This window comes from Labrus mixtus, chromosome 7 (genome assembly GCF_963584025.1).
Source record: "Labrus mixtus chromosome 7, fLabMix1.1, whole genome shotgun sequence".
Taxonomy (NCBI): domain Eukaryota; kingdom Metazoa; phylum Chordata; class Actinopteri; order Labriformes; family Labridae; genus Labrus; species Labrus mixtus.
Window position 1 is genome coordinate 12,594,937 of NC_083618.1, and position 20,923 is coordinate 12,615,859.

Sequence of the window (20,923 nt, forward strand, 5' to 3'; positions counted from 1 at the left end):
TTATTCTCTTTATTCTTAGTTTACTGTCTTTATTCTTAGTTTATTCTCTTTATTCTTAGTTTATTCTCTTTATTCTTAGTTTACTGTCTTTATTCTTAGTTTATTCTCTTTATTCTTAGTTTACTGTCTTTATTCTTAGTTTATTCTGTGTATAGTTTACGATGCACAGTCCAGTTGGTGGCGGTGATACTCAAAAGGGTTATCTGCCGAGCGCCATTAAACACCACGAAGAAGAGTAAGGAGTCACGACTGCAAATTTGTTATGCGACATGTCGAAAAATGTGCAGTGTGAAATGCGGCAGCACTAAGCAATAGTTGATGTTGTTTAGTTGTAGATGAAAGAGAAACTGTCACATCAGACTTTTACCCAGTAAGTGGAAACACTCACTGTCTTTCGGGTTGAATTAGTTTCGCTTTGATGCTGTTTAGGGTGAAAATATAGGGTCTTTAAAGTGTTGTGAAAACAAAATAAGATTTCCAGTGTGTACATGACACTAACCTGCTTCTGTTTCAGCGGGTTCGTCCACTGATCCTCCCCCCCAAAAAAAGCGATGCTGGTCACCGTTTTCTGCGCGCCGAGGGATCGCCCAGAAACCACCTTCGCCCTCGATGTTTCCCCGGAGCTGGAGCTGAGAGACTTTGTAGCACTTTGTGAACTGGAATCAGGAATCCCAGCTGGGGAAATCCAGGTAAACTCAAAAACTCAGGCTGGTGGTAGCACAGGGAGCTAACAGAGCTAATAGCCAGCTAGCTGACTTGCTAGCATGAATCAGACTTTAGCTGTTTTGGTGGACCGGGTGTTGCGAAACTTTATGAACAGCAGACATACTTACACCCCACTCGTGTTTTCAACATAACATTTACAAACTGTGGGCTTTATCTGGTGGTCGACTGCAACTGAGGGAAAGCTAGCAAACAACACAATGGTCAAATAATGGAGCTAACAGTGTTCAGACTAGTTAACAGGTTGAAGACGATTCTAACAATGTTTACATGAATATACTCCACTTAAATGATTTATCTGCTTATTGCTGTGTCAAGCTAAACATTACATTAGTTACTTTAGTTACATTAAGATAAAGGCAGAGTAATATGCACTGACAGAGGATTAGTCATGGTCAGGATAAATTACACCAAGTGTGCAGGTTGACTTAATGTAGATTATAAACACTTGTACAATAATGTTTTTAATATATAGTTTATACGTTTGGTAGAAGTGGAGCAGGATGTTTACATGAATCAGTAACCTGAACACACTCACTGTATCCACGAGTTTAGTTTTCATTGTCTTCTTTTCGTCTCTGTTTGAGTTGAGGTAGTTTCTTTTTCTAAAGTTGAGTGTTGTTTTGTTTTTTCAAAATGTCAACTTAAATTCTAAACTAGCTCATTTTATGTGTCATGGTTTTCAATTTATGAGGACTTGCGGCTTTTGCACACGTGTTGGAACAGGTTGTACTTTGTTTTGTCTACAATGAAATATAGTCGAGGGAAGAAAATTATGGAAGGATTTACCTCGGCACGTTAAACAGGCCTCTTCTCTGCCTGTTTTTAAATCTCGACTTAAGACCCACCTCTTTTCCCTTTGACACACAGTAAGACGTCGACTCATTTATTTTTTTGCGTGCCCATTCATTTTACTTATGTTTTACGTCTTTTAACTTGATTCTGTATTTCACATGTAGTTTTCTTTTATCTCATGTGAGCTGTTACGTATTGTATTTATTCTTCTGTACAGCACTTTGGTCGACTGTGGTTGTTTTAAAGTGCTTAACAAATAAAGTTGGATTGGATAGGGCATAAGGAAAAAAGAAAATGAGGGTGGTAAATTAACAGAGAGTGAGACTCATACTGAAACTGCACAGCGCCTATCATGTTTTTAAAATTAAAATAACCTTTCAGATCTTGGTAGGAAGGTAGTTTTGCATCCGGTGAACCTTAAACATTTTTCCCCTTCAGTTTATCTTTTCAAAAGTGTTCTCAAAAATAAGTTTCACCTAACAGCCACTTTTTTTTTGTGTCTGTTCAGTTTGACCTAAATGACTCTGTGTTTCTGTGAGGCATCACGTGTGTTTAACGCTGCTAACTTAATCCAGCCATGTGGAATCTTTCATCTTGCATGGTCAAAGTCTGTATATTAAATAAAATGAAATTGGATGGTCTTTTCCCAGGTCACATATGTGGAACAACCCCTAAAAGATCCAACGCGTGCCTTGGGAAACTACGGTGTTAAGGATGGAGATGTGGTGGTGCTGCGGCAAGCTGACAGAAGACCACCTCCAACTCAGCCAGCCTTCCCAGGTAAGACTCTTCTTTGGGGAAAAATAGAGGAAAGTTATTTATTAACGTCTTTTGACAAGTTGAAGTTCAACCCAGATTGAAAAGTGAGTTGAAAATAAGCTAAGAATTGTTTTTTGATACTTAATATGAAAATCTCTCAGTTGTTAGAGGTATGAACAGGCAGGTTTCTTTTTAATAATAGGATGGATTTTCTGGTTCCTACAAAATCAGATAAGTCTTTGAAAATATGAGGAAAGTAAATGAGGTTTACTGGAAGAGGAAGTGTTGATTTAAAAATAGAGGGGACACAAGACATCACCATTAAAAAAGCATTTAAGTGTTTTTGTATGCACAATACACCAATCACTCATCCTTTATTCTCTTTGCTCCTTAGGTCTGCCCCGTATTGACTTTCGTTCCATCACAGTCCCCGGCACCTCTTCTTCAACCAGTCAACGCAGTGCTCCACCACCGCAGCAGCAGCAGCAGCAGCAGCAGCAGCAGCAGGCTCCACAACCGCCACCGGAGCAGCCGCTGCCCCCACAGCGCGCGGCACAATCTTCGACGCCAACGGCCTTCCGTGGCTCCTCTCCTCAGGGGCTCGATGACCCTGCCTTACTTCAGCAGATGCTTTTATCCAATCCACATGAGCTCTCGCTCCTCAAGGAGAGAAACCCGCCACTCGCTGAGGCACTGCTCAGCGGAGACTTGGGTAAAAAAAAAAAAAAAACATGTTTAATGTTAAGAGCCAGGTGTGGTGTCGCTCTTGCAGTTATGATCAGATAAGTTTGAGTCATACAAGTGTCATTTTTTTCTCAGAGCGTTTCACCAAAGTGCTGCTGGAGCAACAGCAGGATCGAGCCAAGAGAGAGCAGGAGAGGATCAGACTCCTGACAGCTGATCCCTTTGATTTGGAAGCCCAAGCAAAGATTGAGGAGGACATCAGGTATAATGGAGAGACTGAGGATTTTGTACAGCCTCAGTTTTAGTCATGATTAGAAGTATTATGATATTTATTTGTTTTTTTTCCCAGGCAGCACAATGTGGAGGAAAACATGACCATTGCAATGGAGGAGGCCCCTGAGAGCTTTGGACAGGTGGTTATGCTCTACATTAACTGCAAAGTCAATGGGCACCCTGTGAAAGCTTTTGTTGACTCAGGTAATGAGCATTAAATCCTGATCCAATTTGTCCTTGTTACAGTATTCTGGTCATGAACCCGATTGGTACTTCAATGTCAGTTTGCTACATCAGGGTTTAGTTTCTATTGGCAGATTAAACGGATGAACAAGATTAACAAACATGTTTGCAGATTTATCACTATCCACAAAAAATGACAGCTTCACATGACGACTTTGAACAGACATATCTTGAAGTACAACATTCACTGTTAGGTTTGATATTAAGGCCTATATTAGTTACCATTTGTGACTTTCAGTGTTTTAGTGTGATTGTAAATATGTCATTACTTTAATTGGTTTGAGTTCAAACAGACTTAAATCAGAGCATGTCTCCTGCATTTCTTTGTAACCGCCTCACCATAACGTCCATCTTTACACCCTAAGCTGTTCACAAGTTTGTGATCAGATAGAAGTAGCCAGCATTCTAATAAAGAAGCTTGACGAACCTCAGATAGCGTAGTTTTTGAAACTAACAAAGCAGGTTCTCTTATCTGGGCTTCTCCAGATATTTGAAATCCTTGACCTGCCTCTTAGGGTGTGCCTGGAATTGCATGTGTGATCTCATTCACCCTGTGATCTTTACAAGACCAGTATGACTCAGCCGAGAGTAAACACAGTCATCCTGGACCACAGAAATATGTAGTTTGTTTTTTTTAAGTTATATTTAAACTGTGTTTTAAATGCATTTTTTTAGTGAAGGTTAAACATTTTGTAGAATCTGATGTTGCTTGTTTTTAAGGAGCCCAGATGACCATCATGAGCCAAGCGTGTGCTGAGCGCTGTAACATCATGCGGCTAGTGGACCGCCGCTGGGCCGGGATCGCCAAGGGAGTGGGCACCCAGAAGATCATTGGCAGAGTACATTTGGGTAAGTGTCAGGTTTTTGTCAAAAATAGTATTTAATTATTTAAATTGTATTACAATGTGATTCATTATCAGTAAGACTAGCTTAGCGCAAATACTGGATGCCTCTGGTCCTCTTCCTTTTTACTCTAAGTCATATTTGTGGTTTAGAAATATTTCCAAATGACAATTTCACCAAAAGGATTTCCTTGAGTTTGTGTTTTTGAAATGGCAGTGTCAAAAAAGTTAGTGAGTATGTAATTGGGCCGATTCCTCCTTCCCAACAATCGCGGGGTCGTTCCCGACTCAAGACTGCTCGGAACCGATTATCTGCCTAGATAATCTTGTAGTGTGAGTGGCATAAAGATCCAATTTTAACGTCCCCGGTCTGTTAGGAGATCGTCAGGGACGCCCCGATTTATTTCAAACATGTTTGATATTTACAATTTAAAATCTGTAGGATGCAAACTGCATAGGTTCACCGGACAACTGTATGTAGGCTATAGGACAGTTCTGACCTACAGGTCTCACTGAAGAATATACAATCCATGTTGTCCACGTCTCCCCGGACATTTCTTCACCCAAAAACATGTTTTGTAAAAATGTTTTTCCCCTCTGCACAACGCATTATAGTTGCAAATTTAACTGCCGGCTGCCTTGTTTACGTGAGGTCACATGAGGGGGTGTGTTCATCCATCAGGCACGATAATCTTAATGAAATCCTGTAGTATGTGATGAAAGAATGAGCCAAGATTTTCACATCTTGCAGTGTGAGCACGTTTGAGGATAAGGAGAAGAACATCTGTTTAGGATTCTCCTTATGTGTGTGATGCTACCCGAATTCAAATGTTTAAACTCCTGCAGCGTGAGCCAGGCTTAAAACCTCTGCATGACATTTCAGTGTAGTTTAAATCATGTCGTCTTGTTTCACTCGTGTAGCTCAGGTCCAGATTGAAGGTGACTTCCTTCCTTGTTCTTTCTCCATCTTGGAGGACCAGCCAATGGACATGCTACTGGGCTTGGATATGCTGAAGAGACACCAGGTTTGGGTCCCCCATTCTTTCTGATCAATGTGTGCAGAAGTTTCCAATCTTCTGCTCACTTAAAAGTGAATTTAAAGTAAAGTTGAACATTAAATCTCCCCTTTTTCTGTTAGTGTTCCATCGACCTGAAGAAGAACACACTTCTAATAAGCACCACTGGCACTGAAACTAGCTTCCTGTCCGAGGCGGAGCTCCCAGAGTGTGCCAGATTGGCGTACGGAGCAGAAGGGCGGGAAGATGCCCGTCCTGATGAGATGGCTGACAGAGAACTGGCGGAGGCTCTGCAGAGGTCCATACAGGAAAGTGGTAAGTCATGTCTCCTTTATATGCACATCTCTGCTTACTTCAACCTGCTTTTCATTGAGCTTTTTTTTCAGCTCTCTTAGAACTACAATTGCATGTGCCAGTTTAAAGCTTCTTTTTCGTCACATGATCACCTCATGTCATCACCTCAGCAAATTATACATAATGTACGGCCATGAAATCGAGAGATGAGAAAGGCAGTGAAATAGTCTCACATTTATACGCATCCTTAAAATCATGAAAATCTTAAACACGCACTCAATCAGCAGACATAATACAGATCACTTCGGGGTCTTTGTTGGTTTGATTTTGAGGTCATTTAATTTGTTTGGGGAGAACATTGGAGACAATTCTTAACCGCTGACGACTCCATTAACTCCTAATGGTGCCATCACTGCTAATGGACATCTGTTTGCAGTGAGCTCAGCCCAGACTCTTAGTTGTTGTCACATTTTGTATTTGAAAATGGTGCAGATGGATCATTGAAGGGGTGTGAGAATAGCTCTTGAAGCCAGCTACTGAGAGAAATGTGCCAATAAAAAACATGGGCACTGATTTGTATAAGCAAGAATATATTGCACATGATAAGAATTATAATAAAGCCACCAAGATATCACAGAAGCATTACCAAAATCCATTTTCCAAAGAACAAAATCCTAGACTGTGACAAAGTCATTTCCTAACTGTAGTCTGATAAGAACCTCCAAAAGAATTCTACCAAGTTTAGTTCATGACATGTGTCAGTGCTTATCGTGGGCATGCTTGAAAACGGACTCCAAGTGCTTCCAGCATCCTAATGATGACATCATCGCCATTATTAAGCACTCAAACCAAAGATTAACAACGCAAGTAGAACGAGGTAGCGTCCAGGTGGTCCTATTTGTCAAACTGGGACAACTGACACATCTGTTCCATAACTTTATAATTCAATTTTAAAAACTTTATTTTTCCCCGGTGGCCAATTCAAATGACAACGAGAAGACCGTCTCATCATTACGAGAGTTTCTAAAGCATTGGGTGTTTTTTATTGGGTCACTTCTTTTTCTTTCTTCTTTTTTACAGTTTTCAAACTATTTGTTCTGCTAATAAAGGCGTCAGGGATGTCACACATGATACCAGGTTATTCATTCACTGGAATAATACGTAGCAGACAGTGTTGTCGGGTTACTTTATCCATGAACAGTTTCTTATTTATCCCCTGACATGTCAGGAAATATATACGGTAAATCATTTTGTAATTAGTGAGTATGTGTTCTGTGTTTGAGGAGCTTATGCATAGCTTCATCTCCAAGTTGAGTTTTAAAATAACTAAGATGTTGAGTGTAAGCAGCCAGTGTTGTTCTGTCCAGCACCTTAAGGTGGGTAGATTTCTGCTTATATGAATACAAGTCACATTTTGTATTCAAAATGTCAAAATATAATCATGAAATTGTAGTCAGAATGCTTTTCAATGCTTACATAAACATTTGTTTCGTTGCCATTGATGCACTTAGCCTTTATCGTTTTCACTGGCCAGACGTGCTCACTAATGTCCACTGAAGAGCTGCACTGTGTTTAGGCCCCACTAGAGATGAGGTATAGCTCAATGAATCTTTGTTCTTGACAATCATGTTAAAGTGACTCTGCCGGTCACTTTGCCATGTCAGACATAGGCGCAAGTTTTATTGTTTTATTTCATTTATCTTTATGGATGACACTTTTCACCACTGTGCGTGAAAAGGTTCACAGGTTGGTGCATGCTCTGTGCGTGACTGCTAACTTTTTCCGTCCCTTTGCATGATGTGTGGTGTGTGCCCTAACCCTGAGCAGGACAGCACTGATGCATTTGGAGACAGCTGGAGAGGGCCCTACCAACCAGGTACTGTAAAATTCACAAGTCCATTGCCAGTGCTAAGTCCATTGCTATTCGTGTCTTTTATTTTGCTGTTTTTTTTTTGCGGCATAGTCGGTCAGTTGATGTTTTACATTGTACTTAAACAGGTTATTATTCTGAATACTTATAATTGTTGAGATGGAAAAGAAGCATTTTTTTAAGAAGCTATAAAAGAAGCAGCAGTTTGCTATGTACATGTTAATGCATCCAGACTGAGTCCATATATTCCAGCTGTTTAATTTCCAGTTATATTTTCTCTCACAATAGACACTGCAGATGGACAAACTACCTCACCACAGCCCCCACCATTTACATTACCCAGAACCTTAGACCAAATGTCCTCATCCACCTCCCCTTCTCAAAGCTCGTCCTCTGGCCAGAGTCAAACCCTGGATCGCTCTCAGTCAGCCCCGGCCGCCATGACGCAGTCCTTGGCTTCAGGGCTGTGTGAGGACCAACATGACATCCAGAGGCTTCCTCTGCCTTCGCCCCCAGCAGAGGATGTGGATTCTGCACCTCCTCAGGCCCAGCCTCCACCTCTGCCTGTCCAAAGCATCTCCAAAGTGCCCCCTGTACCGAGTTCCTCAGCTGACGTTGTCCCTACTCCTGCGGAATTGTATCCGGGGGTTGAGGTACAGCCTGGAGCTGCAGAGGGGGACGCTGAATCAAATGAGGTCCTCCCCAGTCAAGAGGAACTCTACCCTTTTCAACCCATGGAGCAGGAGGAGCCAGAGGCCGACACAGCTGATGCCACAGAAGCCTGTCCGTGTGCACCTATCCAACCTGAGTCAGTTGAAATGGAGTCCCCGACTGCCTCCCAGGGCGCAGTGTCATCAGAGAGGGACCAGCCTGAAGGAGAGCACTCCTCCAGCTCTGACAGCACGCCATCACTGGCCGCTGCTCTCAAAGAGCTTCACGAGCTGCTTGTGTCCAACAACCGTGGTCAGTCGCAAAGCCGAAGCAACTCCTGCTCCCCATCGCATCCATTCAGACAGGAAACTGACGACGTTTTCCCCGAGCCACGCACTCAGACACCCGAAATGTCTAACATCCCCTCTACTGCCATCACAGCTGGTGCAGAAACAAGCGATGCCAAAGCCAACCATGATGCTGCTGCTGTGTCCGATGAGGGACAATCAACGTGTCTTGTGTCTGTGGCATCATCTGCGTTCACCGACGAGGATGAGATTCTGGGTGGAGATGGCGCTGACACTTTGGAGAAACAAGTACCACCACAGCGTACAGATATCATCAAGGAGGGGAAGAATGATGGGGGACTTGGGCAAGATAAAGCTAATGGCATCAGCACTTTTCAACCTGAGCAGGAGGTTTCTCTTGATCCTGCAGGGGACCTGAAGTTCAGAGAACCTCCGGAGGGGCAGCAGGGGAGAGGGGTCGCAGATGGACGAGCCTCTGGCACTAATACCCCTGACACTCTAGGCCTCCAGACTGAGCACCCCTTTCTCAGCCCTCTGTCCATGGCAGTGGGCTCACCTGAGGAAGTCTCTAGCACCTCGTCTTCCCCTTCCCCTTCTCTTGCTCAGGCTACCCAGGTCACATCTCTGGTCCCCCCTCCGTCTTCCCCGCATCCCTTTATAGAACAATTTCCAGCTGAGCACATCCAGAGAATCCAGGCAGCCGGCTTTTCTGCCATGGAGGCTGCTGAGGCACTGCAGCAAGCTCACGGGGTCGTGGAGCTAGCTCTGCTGGCGCTGCTAGCCCGCAGTATCACTGTGCCCACCTAGACTCATAATTGTCACGCAGCCTCCCAACTCAGCATCTGTCTTATTTATACCTTGTTACTGATCAAGATGTCTCGTCCCTTCTAAGGGAGCACGTAAAAACACAGGGAAACGCCGTCTCTTGATTTGTTGTTCAGGATATCCAAAAACTAAGGGGACAACTGGTAAAAACTTTTCTGGATATTGCAGATATGTGAGGTGTGTTTGCATGCAGATGTTTTGGGTGCCCACCCATTCATTGATTTTTAGAGATTTGGTATGGTAGATTGATTTTGTTCTTTTTTTTTTGTCCAACATTGACACATTATAAAATGCCCAATTGTATGATTTGATTATTGAAACATTATTATTATAAGCTCCCCTATGATGTCATAAATCTATTTTTTTTTCTCTAAACGTGTGAGCACCAATACAAACTGTCAGAATGGAGTAGCAATACTCCGACTTTTACTCCTACAAATATTGATATTTAAAGCAATCTGCCGATCTATCATTTTTAATTCGGCTTGTTCCCCCAATCTTTAACAACTCAGAACCCAATGACGGAAATGCAACATATTGGGATCTGCTGCCGTTAGAAGAGTGGATCACTCTTGATCAGGTTTAAAAAAATTAATTCTCCAGAAGTCCACACATGGGTCATCACACTGAAATATCGAAGGAGCCACTAGTGTATTTGTCGATGTGTGATCGTAAATGGAATTTTTGGGTTAAGTGTGTGTATTACAGAGGGTATCTTGTACTGTATGTGTCATTCTCCACAGTTGGGGAGCTTTGCCATGTGTGGATCATGAAAACCAGTTTATACTTCCTGTTCAACAAGTCTTTTTATTTTGTGTCAAACGATCATAGTTTGTGTTCCTACTTAAAATCATCCATTTTTCGTTTTCTTTTATGTTAGAATTTGGTCATCTGCGTCCATCAAATGTTTTGTCAGTACATTATATATCAAGTATTTTAATGGCTTTATTTCAGTCATATACCAACAATGTTCAGGCAAGTTGAATTATCTACTTTTATCTTGTATGAAATTTTAAACTGCAAATAAAACGGAACTAGTATTTGTACATTGTGTGTGAATTTCGTTTTTACTCTTGGGGTCAAGGCTTCTTTTTTGTCTTGTCTATCGAATCATTACACTTCTTATATAGATATAATGAAAGGGTTGCCGGCTGGCCTAGTGGTTACTTAACATGCCTCATGTACGGAGGCTGTTGTACTGGCTTCGACCCTCTCCCAGAGTCCCACTCCATCCACTGTCCTAACGAAATAAAAGAAAACTAATAAAACAAGCTGAAACCTTTAGTATGTGTGAAGTTCTCCCAGTTCCATACTATCTGCAATCTCAGTAGCATTTAATAAATAAAAAACTAATTGATGGACCTTTTTTACAAAAAATGGAAAGAAAATCCTGCACCAGTCCCACGCATGTTGAAATGCTACTTTGAAATGTCAGTGCCAATTTAACTTGAGCAGACATTTTCCAAAGAGTCATTGATTTTTTTAAATTCTCTAAGTGTTCAAAAAACTATTTTAATATATGCATATAACTATTTAAATATATACATTTTGATATTTTTTGTTCTGAAAGGAACAATGATGACTAAATCAAGTGCATACAGAATAAGTATATAATTCACGTGTGTTCATTACTCACTCACATCCTGGTAAGAATTAGGGCTGCAACTAACTGGTTACATTGTCAATTTATCTGCCATATCATTTATTTTTTGATTAATTATTTAGTCCATTAAACTCCTAAAAAAGTGAAACGTATACATTTCCAAGACCCAAAGGTTTACTTTTTTACTGTCTTTGCTAAGTAAGATCAAACATTTTCACAGAAACTTCCCTAGGAGAGAAGAAAAGTACATGGAAATGTAAGCAACTATTCAAATTACAATCTGTTTGTAGAATGAAAGTGAGTGTCATCCACACCTGGTTTTAATTTTTGTGATTGCTGCTTTGTCGAGCTCTCATCCATCTGAGATCATTCAGTCAGAGGGGTTCACCCTGGTCAGAGTTTGATACTTGAGAGTCTTGGATGTGGACTCTGAAGGAAAGGAATGAAAGCAGCCACTGTTTGAGAAGACAAATTAGTGCTGATCTGCACCCAAGAACGGAAGTTTCTCAAATAGTGGGTAATTTGTTTTCACAAATCAAAACCATGATGACAGGAGAACGGCTTTCTTTGGCGATTCCTTCTCCGGAAACCAACAGTGCAAAGGACTCTGGAGGCCTTAATGAGAGAAGCAACTCTCTGAACCTGATGGAGGATTGCGGGTAAAGACCACATGATGCATCTAGACTTGGACAAACGTCATATTTGAAGGTTTTGATGAAATCTACTTTTATTTTTTTTAAAGTCCAACTATGGACATTTCCTCAGCTCTCAGGTCGGTGTTCTCAGTATTCACTCTTGAAGAGGACGATCAAGCTTCGACTCAGTTGGATAATCATGATTCAAATACAGACGGGTAAGATAAGGTTGTAGTCTTTATACTCTTTATAGTGTCTATAGTTTTACAACATGTGATCTACTTAACAAACCAGGCCAGCAGATCGAGCTGAGGAGGAGATGCAGAGTGTGACATTCACCTCAAAGTTTGTTGACTTCTGTAAGTTTAACCTTCTCCTTCTCACTTACTGAAAAGTGTGATGTTTGCAGCAATGTCAAGTACCTTTTCTTCATGTGTGTGCTCTGCAGTCCCTCTGTATCAGGAGTACTGTCTGCAGGATGTGAAAGAAGATCTCTCTAGAATCGCCGAGAGTTTTGTGTCTGAACTGATAACGCCTCAATACCTGCAGGGTCTGCAGTCCCATTTTCATCCTTCCTTCAAATCTGTGGCTGCATCGCCTCAATCAAGCCCTCTGCAAGCACCTCCATCCTCACTTTTGCCTCGGCCAATCAGGGTGATTCCATGCACCCTTTGGCAAGAGCTAGAGGAGGTGAAGGCATCTGGCCTGCTCGGTAGCTTGACAGCCAGAGAGATCCGCCTTCAAGAGGTGTGAAAAAGTTCTGCATCTTATTTTCACCATATTGCATTCAAGATTATTTGGAACCAAGTGACGTTTGAATCAAATTATCGGACTACATTGAGCAAGACAGGAGTGGGCGAAGAGAATTGGCCTTCACTGCAATGTTAATTAAACTGCATAAAAGCATTTAGCAGGATAGCTAGAGGTAGGGTACAGCTGTGCCTTTATAACTGATCTTTATGAATGTAAATTCTGCAAAGTGGATGGTGTGCCAGGAAAGCATGTTTTACCTAAATCTGAAGGTTCTTAACTCTGCAATCAGTTTGTCAATGCCCAACTCTGTTCACTTTGTAGATGTAGTTAAATAACCATGCTAATATTCAGCCTGCAGCAATAGTGGCACTGTGCTTTAGTATTTTTGATACATCAAGCAAGCTATAGATGATGAATGTGGACGTAAAATGTTTTTATGTAACTTTCAAAATATAAGCATGTATCTGTTGGTCACAATTTATCAATACTATTTCAGTCGTTTTTTAGCATGGTAATTATGTTTTCTTAATACTGTGACCATTATCTCTGTGGGTAATCCAAAGTCTCTGTTCCATCACATTCATTTAGACAGGGTTGGACATGTAAAAAAAAAAATGTTAAAGGCTTAACTTCCCATGAAAAGTTAATCTAATAGGAGTTAAAAAAAAAAAAATGCATCAGTGTGGGACTATTCACAGCTTTGTAGTCAAACTCATGATGTATTATAAGTTTTTGTTGGAAAGAACTACAACATGCTTTAAATACAAATGCTCTACTTTTTGTAGGATCGAGTCTGTGTTGGTTCTGCTGTTTATTTCCAACATTAAGAAATGCATAACCACAAGCTTCAGCCTGCTACCTGCTGTTGTAATACTCAATATAAAAAAAAAAGACTTAAATCTTGTTCTTAATCCTTAACTTTTTCTTCCTCCGCAGTCGATGTTTGAGTTGATCGGCTCCGAAGCGTCTTACCTGAGGAGCCTCCGAGTAGCTGTCAATCACTTCTACGCATCAGCGGAGCTTAAAGAGAGCCTGTCCAAGAGGGAGCATCATGTGTTGTTTTCCAACATCCGTGTTGTGACGGCAGCCAGTGAAAAGTGAGAGCTCCACATGAAGTACTTCTTTTTACAATAACTTCTTCCCTTAGTGTTTTTCTGAGCTCGTGTTTGGTCTCTCCTAGGTTTCTGATGGATCTTGAACTGAGACTGGGAGAGAGTGTGTTGATGTCTCAGGTTGGAGACATTGTGCTCCAAAACTGCCCAGAGTTTTACCGCCTTTATGTGCCATATGTGACCAACATGATGTACCAAGAGGCCCTTGTCAACCAGCTGCTGTAAGTTTCTGTGCTTGATACCTCTTGTAGTACTCCAGCTTTTCATCAAACATATTCATTCAGATCTTGTCTTTCTGAAGTCAGCAGAACAGAGACTTCCTGTCCTCAGTTAAGAAGCTTCAGAGTGATCCAGTGTGTCAAAGACAGAGCCTGAAGTCCTTCCTAGTCCTTCCTTTTCAGAGAATTACTCGTATGAAACTCATCTTAGAGGTCAGCATGTGATGGGATTTTAATTTTAAGCTTCCTAACATATATATATATATATATTATTATTATTTTTTTATTTTACATCTTGATACTGTATAATCAAGTTTCAGAAAATAACTGCTTCTGTTGGCTTGTCTCTCATTCAGAGCATCCTGAAACTGACTGAACCAGGCTCTGCCTCGATTTTAAATCTGGAAAAAGCAATAGAAGCCATTCACGAGGTAATGCTGTTCACTTTAAAGTGTTCTGGCTGGTCAGCTTACACTGAGGCCACCATGCTTTTTACAATGTAGCGTTGTGTAGTGGGTTCAGTTCTGCCAGCAAAATGTTGAGCAAATAAATCATTACATTTGACCTGTAAAAAGTTGAATATGAACTAAAAGTTGCTTTTGAATGTGCTCTGACCAGATTGTGACGGAGTGTGACAGGGGCGTCCAAAAAATGAAACAAATTGAGGAGCTGGTCTCTCTGGAAATGCTGATGGATTTTGGAAAAGTCAAGGTGAAGAATTTCTCTTTTTTTGTGTCTTTAACCCAGATTTGAATGTGTTCTGTAACCTGCAGATAGGGATGATTAAACTAACTGCCTGCCTCTTTTATCATTCAGTCAGTGCCTTTGGTGGTGAGAGGGCGTTTTCTGGTGCACCATGGTCCCATGAGACAGCTGACTTTGGAGGCTGCTTACAGCTCAAGAATATCATTCATCAGCGTCTACCTCCACCTCTTCAACGACCTTTTGATCATCTCCTCAAAGAAGTATTTTCTTTAACCAGCCATTATTAACCATTGTTTTTCATCTTCAAAAACATACTCTGATGGGATGCTGTTTCATTTGCTATACAAAATAAATTATGATCCGAACCGGCTATCTGAACATTTTCAGTTCTATTGTGTAAAACACTGAAATATTCTAACAGTATTTAATTGGAAACCCCACTGTGTTGCCTCTCTTTGTCTAGTGCTGGGGATCGGAGGTTCTCGGTTTTGGATCATGCTGAATTCCCCTCACGTGTCCGGCTCGAGCCTCTCAAGGCTGAGGTCCTGGGTCTTCCCGCAGACTCCTTACTGTTGCATCTCTCTAAAAGTCAAACTGGACAACCAACAGCCATGATACTTGTAACAAACACAAGGTACGATTGGACGTTGTTTGTTTTTTTATGAAAAAGTGTTCCTGTCCCAGTGTGTCATCCATCTGTGATTTATTTATTGCAGGTCAGATAAAAGGGCATGGAGGAAGCTTCTGTCTGAACAGTGATGGCAATATGACTCTGATCTTTATTATTTTTTGAATGAAATGTGCTTGTTTTAACTTCTTTTTTTTTTTTACTAAATACAAATTTGAAAACTGAGTTTCTTTAGAACTTTCTCACTTAAGGATTTATTGTAACTGCACTTCATGTTTTTTTTAGTTTTTTAGTAGAGGCACTATAGAGCATCAAAGCACAGAACACACTCCAATGTGCACTGAGTTTGTCACAATTAAAACACACTTTAAGTTGGGGATACTTGGGTTTTTGGGAATCCATTTTTTCTACTTGTATTTAAATCACGTTTTTTTTTTGCTGTTTTGTAAGATCTGCTTTATGCAACAAAGTTTTCAAATGAATAAAGATTCAACAAGACAACTTGACACAACAGTTCATGATTTTCTCTTTTTTTTTTTTAAGTGATACAATATTTACAAAGAACTTTAAGGTGTGAGATGATTTTGCTTGAAGATAATTTAATCATAAATCAAAGATCAGAAAAGAAAAAAAGTTCAGAGATGAGGCGAAAAAGGAGCAGGCTGTCTAAACAAACACCTTTTTTATACACCGTGTGCTCAAAGACGAACACTGGATGGCGAGAAGTCTATAGAGGCACCCAGGGGTGACCCTAACTTGAGTCCAAATTCTGAACTTCCTCCCAAAAAAAAGAAAAATCATGTTCTGTATTAGAGTACTGTTCCTGTCTCCTGATGTGAGTAGTGGCTGGTTGATCCAGCTGTTACACAATCCTGATGCCACAAATTCTCTGCCAGGCAGTTGAGGAGGGGGGCTACGTCACCCAGCCCGTCACTGACCTCCCCACCCGTCCGCAGCACAGGTGAACCGCTCGTTTCCTGGAAGTGTCTCACATCGCTCTCTGCCACGTCACAGTGCATGAAAAGGTCAAATCTGAAGGTTTAAATTAAGGACAAATATGTCTCTTGATGAAGCTTAAAAAGACATTTAGTATGTGATGAGACAGTTTAAGCTGGGTACTCATTCTATGAGGAAAATATAAGCTAAACAGACAGATCTAACTATTTACAAAAGCTCTTGACAGATCAATGCAGAGCTCTCTACTCTAATTGAACCCTAATGGATCAATGTAGTAAATCTCTTGCGAAGTAAGCATCAGCTATATTCCACTTAGTGTGGAGAGGCTCTATATGCATTTCCCAGCCTGTGTTACCTTCACAAAAGAGCAAAGTTGGAGTTTAAAGATTTAGATTCAGGCTGGTTTATTAAAGTGATCCACAAGTTTTAAAAAGGATACTTGGTGCCAACCACCAGTTTCACAACGTGGCGCCCAGATGTCTCCGTCCATTTAGCCATCTGATTTGACAAATCATCAAATGACGTTCTGTCAGTGAAGGAGAACAGGAATAGGACGGCGTCCACCTGCTCCTTACACGACTGAAAGAGATGGTGGAAAAGAGTTACAAACAAAGATCTATTTATACATTGAAGTCCTTTTTTTTGTTTCAAATTAACTTCACAACTCGTTTTAACATATTGTGATTTATATTTCATGCATACCGGGAGCAAATGGTCAAATCTACGTAAGGCGTTTTCTCCACAGTCCCACAGCTGTAGACGGAAGAAAAGCACTCTGCCACTGTCTTTCAGCTTCACTGGCCAATACACCACTGTCGTCTCAATACCTTTAAAAAAAAAAAAAAAAACACTGGCTGAGTTAACGGTACAGAGTTTTGAGTCTTACACTTCTATGCCTTGTCAGTGTGGAGGAGGGACCTACCTGTGGTTTCATAGTGCATGTTGGGAATATTTAGACCTGCAAGACGTGCAGCAAGAGCAGTTTTTCCAACGCCACTCTTTCCAGAAATGAAAATCTTATAGTGAACTGTGTCCACGGCTACATGTGGGGGCATCACTGGAGACTCCAACAGGCCTTTAAAATAAGGTCAGAGCGTCAACTCAGAATTTAATTTTGTGTACAGTTTTACAGTTGTGTTGTTGTAAAACAGGATAATGTTCAAACTCTACTGGCAGTAGCAGCAACATTGTTATATATTATGGAAATTCGTTATTAGACTAAACCTGTGACTTTACCCCTATATGGGTAGCTGTGATTTAAAATAAGATGTACACATTTGTAACACAGCCATCTTTTACTGCCTTCTCTCTGAAGCACTGACGACTCAAAGGATTATACAGTGATAAACATTCAGTTAATTTGCTGGATGAAAAGTTTCTTAAGCCTACCAAACATGTAAACTACAGGGCTTTAAAAAAGAAAGAAAGAAAGAAATGTTTTAGAATCAACAAGAATATTACGTTTTGCTTTACATACCAAAGTTTTTGCGTCTCTTCTTTTGCAGAACTTTGCTGAAATATTCTTTGCTGTCTTTACATCGATGCCAGTCAGCTACCACTACTGATCCGAGAGGAGGAACCAGTGCCATGATGGTGTGCTCCTTAATGTTTACAGTCTGTGGTGTGATCCTTAATGTTTACAGTCTGTGGTGTGATCGCTGGTTATGCTGCTTATGCTGTAGCTTCACACTGCTGAAGTACTACGACGGAGTTTTATGTTCAAAAAGAAAGAATGTAGAACTGACTGTAGCATCAGAACAGCCTCGCGTTCATAAGACTCACAGTGAAGCCACACTTCCGTAAACTAAAACATTGCTTGACAACCACTACATGACGTCACTTCTCCTCTTCACATTATTTATTAACTAGGGACATTACCGCCACCTACTGGACAGAAGAAAAGTAAAGCAGAGCCACGTTACTTTAGCTGAACTAACTGAACTGTATCCTTTCCACAGACATGTCCTAACAGAACTAATTTACTGCCGTAAATAAAAAACAAATTCACTTTTGGAAACAAATGTTTTTTCTGTAAAAGATTGGGATTGTTTTTGCTTTGTTTATTCAACCTTTATTTTAGGCAAATTCCCAGAGATATAAAAAAAAATCTCTTTTACAAGGGAGTCCTGGCCAAGACAGCAGCAGACAAAGAACAAACAGAACACCACAATTAGAAATTACATCAGACACTTATTAGTAACATTGTAACATTCAGCAGTAAGACATGTGCATACACTGATCAAAATAGCCTTAATCCTGATTTTAAAATCATGCAAGCTGGTAAAATATTATAGTTTAAGGTGACTCTGTAGGTGACAAGATGAAGGAGCAAAAACATAAAAAACATTTTTACCAAAGACAGACCGTTACAACATACATGATAAGTCCATGAGATCGAGGGTTACAGCTACTTAGAGTTATTGAATCAAATATGAAGAATGTACATGAAGAATAGCCTGAAACAGAAAGCTATACCAATTTTCCATCCTTTTAGCATATAAGGCTGACCAGCTTTCTCACTTATTTAAAGGAATGCTAAGGAATAATATTGGAGCAAGTAGGACAAAGTTGATTGAAAGAGACCAAAATTATGAATTTGTTGATTCCTTCAGCAACCAACAGATGGCGATACGCTCAAGCATTTAAATGTCAAATGCAGCAAGCGATCAGAGAGCTCAGGCCGTAACTAATGCACCCTATGAGCTCTGATGGTCAGGACCCCTCTGCCCTCCAGGGCCATGGTCACAGATGTGGGGTCCACATTTGATGGTAGTTTGCATTGGTGGGAAAAATTGTTTGTGACTGCCCCATTGTCCCCCAACTGCATAAAAAGAGCAAAACATATGTGGACATGAGGAAGCAACAAAACTGGTGAGAAAAAGTTCAAGTCAACGTATTGTTGATGTTGTTTTCTTAGCCCTTTCCTTATCATCAAATTATAGACTGAAATAACAGAGTCACATTAATCAGTCTGAATAAGCCATATGTATAGATTAGTTCAATTCATATCAACAGTGCTATCTGCTGTGGAGAATCATTTAACGGTACATTCAAAGTATTTCTTTATGATTACACTTTGGTCCAATTAAACAATCAAACAACAGAACATTTGACCATTTCTGGTGACTATTACAAAAAAAAAAACATTAGAACATTTTCAGCCTGCCTGCTATGCTCACCTTCTCAGCCTGAACCTCGATCCGGTTGTTGTAGTAAGTGATGATAACGTCCTCTGGAGAAAATTCACTCACATCGACTGTGAACTGGAAAATGTCTCCAATGAGCTGGATCTTCCCCAAAGGATAAGCGTGACCTGAAAGACACCATATACAGAAAGTCAATATTCATAACGACATAATGGAATATAACTTTTCTGAGGAAATCCCACAACCTTTGTCCATAGTGACTGACGAAGTGTATCTATATCTATCTATATTCTATATGGATCCAAGAGAGATCATTTTTTTGTGCGAGCTTGTGTCTGATCAAAGAGTCAGTATATGAGTCCTTTATAGTGTGTGTGTGTGTGTGTGGGGGGGGGGGGGGTGGTGCCTGCCTGATGTAGCTGCACAGGAATATGACACGTAGATATTTAATGTGTCAGAACTGTTGTTTAACTGTTGTCAAGGGGTCTAACATTTCTTGCCACACCCCTGACTGGGAGCAGATGAGTCTTTGTGTTTGTGTGAGAAAGGGTGTGGAGATGTTTCTGAGTAAAAGAATAACCTATAATTATCAGTCCTTTTATTAAATGACCTATCATTCCTGACTTTTATTCAAAAAGGTGACAATAATCTGACATTGTAAAGAAACTGTAAATTGGCTTTTTAAGGATTTGTCAGAAGGATTTGTTCCAGGAATGACACTGTACTAATACAATTTACATAGAAAATCAAACAGCGAGTACATTCAAAATGGCTGAGTGACGGAGTGAAGTTGTGTGCAGGCGTGACATTCAACTCCATCTTGTCAAAGTCACCAAGTTTGAATAAGTCCATCTGGATGTCAGGTGTAACCAAAAACAAGCTCAGAGGCCAACAGTTTAGATTTACTGGTGAATTAACAATATTACAGAAGTATTTACTGGTGGTTTAAAAAGAAAGACTTGTTGAAATGTACGTCACTTTCATGTTTAGGCTATGATAATGTGAGGTGAGTTACAGTTTCTTTGAGAGGATGGTGTGAACAATCTATTATTGAAGATCAAAAGATCCCAATATGACGTTGTAGGGTCCTTTTAAATTCTCTTTTTTCTATTGGGGCAGAAACACATTTGGAAGTTTCATGTTACAGTATCACATTTATTTAGGTTACTTCCTCTTTAAAAGTGGTTTGTTAGTTGTTGTTTTTTTTCTCATTTCGTTACACTGAACTGCTATTCTGCTGCCTACTTTTGTTTTTGCAGCCAATGTTTGATATCAATTTGAAAAAATATCGCAATTTGTTAGCGAAGAGTGTGACTAACAGTGTGCTTGGTGAATGTTGATATATGTTGATGTGTACGGTTAGGGCTAGGGGGGCTTGAAAATATTTTCATCTGCCAAAAGGGGTCTGGCAGAAAAAGTTTGGGAACTATTGGATTACGATTATCATGGGTGGAAATAGTTAACTTTCAGTAATGGATAAAGGACTGAAAAGGTTTGCAAGCAGTAATGAGTGAAGCTGACATAGCTGAAAAGGTTAGCTTACAGACATAGATGACATGTTACAAACATGTTCTTGTCCCCTTTGGTGAAATAAATGATAACAGTTTATATAGTTACTGGTAGTTTAAGTAACAAGAAGGTTATGGTAAGAAAAGGTTATACAAAGCTAAACAAGTATAAAGGTTCAAACGGGTTGCTAAAAGCACAAGATTAAGGGGTTAAAGGACTAAATATTATGGGTGTGGTAAAACAGGATACAATTGGTTAGCTAGAAGTAGCCTAATGAATGTTTGAAAAAGATGGCTAAACTTACATTATTGGAAAAGTTAAAGTAGCATATTAATTTTTCTCTTCAAAAATGATCAAATAGTTGGAATAGATCA

The 20,923-nt window shown here is 40.3% G+C and overlaps 4 protein-coding genes across 5 annotated transcripts; 2 read left to right on the top strand and 2 right to left on the bottom strand.

The window, feature by feature from the left end:
• Positions 1 to 229: 229 nt before the first annotated feature.
• Positions 230 to 10,329, top strand: ddi2 (DNA-damage inducible protein 2). Of its 2 annotated transcripts, XM_061043033.1 has the most exons (10): positions 233 to 689; positions 2,169 to 2,298; positions 2,672 to 2,989; positions 3,097 to 3,223; positions 3,311 to 3,438; positions 4,198 to 4,326; positions 5,241 to 5,344; positions 5,458 to 5,650; positions 7,457 to 7,505; positions 7,788 to 7,888. In XM_061043033.1, exons 1-9 carry the CDS (start codon positions 552 to 554, stop codon positions 7,465 to 7,467), a joined length of 1,278 nt encoding a protein of 425 aa, XP_060899016.1. In that variant the 5' UTR covers positions 233 to 551; the 3' UTR covers positions 7,468 to 7,505; positions 7,788 to 7,888. The 2 variants fall into 2 exon arrangements, with proteins under 2 accessions (XP_060899015.1, XP_060899016.1); XM_061043032.1 differs by lacking the exon at positions 7,457 to 7,505 and having other exon boundaries at positions 230 to 689; positions 7,788 to 10,329.
• A 902-nt stretch (positions 10,330 to 11,231) lies between these two features.
• si:ch73-15b2.5 (rho guanine nucleotide exchange factor 19) lies at positions 11,232 to 15,450 on the top strand. Its single transcript, XM_061041701.1, has 12 exons — positions 11,232 to 11,545; positions 11,629 to 11,739; positions 11,816 to 11,880; positions 11,970 to 12,268; positions 13,211 to 13,371; positions 13,455 to 13,607; positions 13,688 to 13,817; positions 13,961 to 14,035; positions 14,223 to 14,315; positions 14,421 to 14,569; positions 14,773 to 14,943; positions 15,026 to 15,450. Exons 1-12 carry the CDS (start codon positions 11,307 to 11,309, stop codon positions 15,066 to 15,068), a joined length of 1,689 nt encoding a protein of 562 aa, XP_060897684.1. The 5' UTR covers positions 11,232 to 11,306; the 3' UTR covers positions 15,069 to 15,450.
• On the bottom strand, positions 15,440 to 17,653 carry cplane2 (ciliogenesis and planar polarity effector 2). The gene is made up of 5 exons (XM_061043019.1): positions 17,372 to 17,653; positions 16,817 to 16,969; positions 16,597 to 16,721; positions 16,334 to 16,473; positions 15,440 to 15,969 (listed from the first exon to the last, which is right to left on the bottom strand). Exons 1-5 carry the CDS (start codon positions 17,481 to 17,483, stop codon positions 15,747 to 15,749), a joined length of 753 nt encoding a protein of 250 aa, XP_060899002.1. The 5' UTR covers positions 17,484 to 17,653; the 3' UTR covers positions 15,440 to 15,746.
• A 761-nt stretch (positions 17,654 to 18,414) lies between these two features.
• LOC132977234 (heat shock protein beta-7-like) lies at positions 18,415 to 19,859 on the bottom strand. The gene is made up of 3 exons (XM_061041702.1): positions 19,802 to 19,859; positions 19,074 to 19,207; positions 18,415 to 18,715 (listed from the first exon to the last, which is right to left on the bottom strand). The coding sequence occupies exons 1-3, from the start codon at positions 19,857 to 19,859 to the stop codon at positions 18,581 to 18,583; spliced, it is 327 nt and encodes a 108-aa protein (XP_060897685.1). The 3' UTR covers positions 18,415 to 18,580.
• Positions 19,860 to 20,923: the final 1,064 nt, after the last annotated feature.

Bases quoted from the DNA above. Each gene is read 5' to 3' on its own strand.
- ddi2 (XM_061043032.1), top strand. From the start codon at position 552: ATGCTGGTCACCGTTTTCTGCGCGCCGAGGGATCGCCCAGAAACCACC. The intron at 3,439-4,197 runs GTAATGAGCATT...CTTGTTTTTAAG, and splicing joins GAAAGCTTTTGTTGACTCAG to GAGCCCAGATGACCATCATG. The intron at 5,651-7,787 runs GTAAGTCATGTC...CTCTCACAATAG, and splicing joins GAGGTCCATACAGGAAAGTG to ACACTGCAGATGGACAAACT.
- si:ch73-15b2.5 (XM_061041701.1), top strand. From the start codon at position 11,307: ATGTGGACTCTGAAGGAAAGGAATGAAAGCAGCCACTGTTTGAGAAGA. The intron at 11,740-11,815 runs GTAAGATAAGGT...TTAACAAACCAG, and splicing joins CATGATTCAAATACAGACGG to GCCAGCAGATCGAGCTGAGG. The intron at 14,036-14,222 runs GTAATGCTGTTC...TGCTCTGACCAG, and splicing joins CAATAGAAGCCATTCACGAG to ATTGTGACGGAGTGTGACAG.
- LOC132977234 (XM_061041702.1), bottom strand. From the start codon at position 19,859: ATGGAGTTGAATGTCACGCCTGCACACAACTTCACTCCGTCACTCAGC. The intron at 19,208-19,801 runs GTACTCGCTGTT...GGTGTCTTTCAG, and splicing joins GTCACTCAGCCATTTTGAAT to GTCACGCTTATCCTTTGGGG. The intron at 18,716-19,073 runs GTGAGCATAGCA...CTTTTTATGCAG, and splicing joins TCGAGGTTCAGGCTGAGAAG to TTGGGGGACAATGGGGCAGT.
- cplane2 (XM_061043019.1), bottom strand. From the start codon at position 17,483: ATGGCACTGGTTCCTCCTCTCGGATCAGTAGTGGTAGCTGACTGGCAT. The intron at 16,474-16,596 runs GTATGCATGAAA...CATCTCTTTCAG, and splicing joins GATTTGACCATTTGCTCCCG to TCGTGTAAGGAGCAGGTGGA. The intron at 15,970-16,333 runs GTATCCTTTTTA...TTAAACCTTCAG, and splicing joins AAACTGGTGGTTGGCACCAA to ATTTGACCTTTTCATGCACT.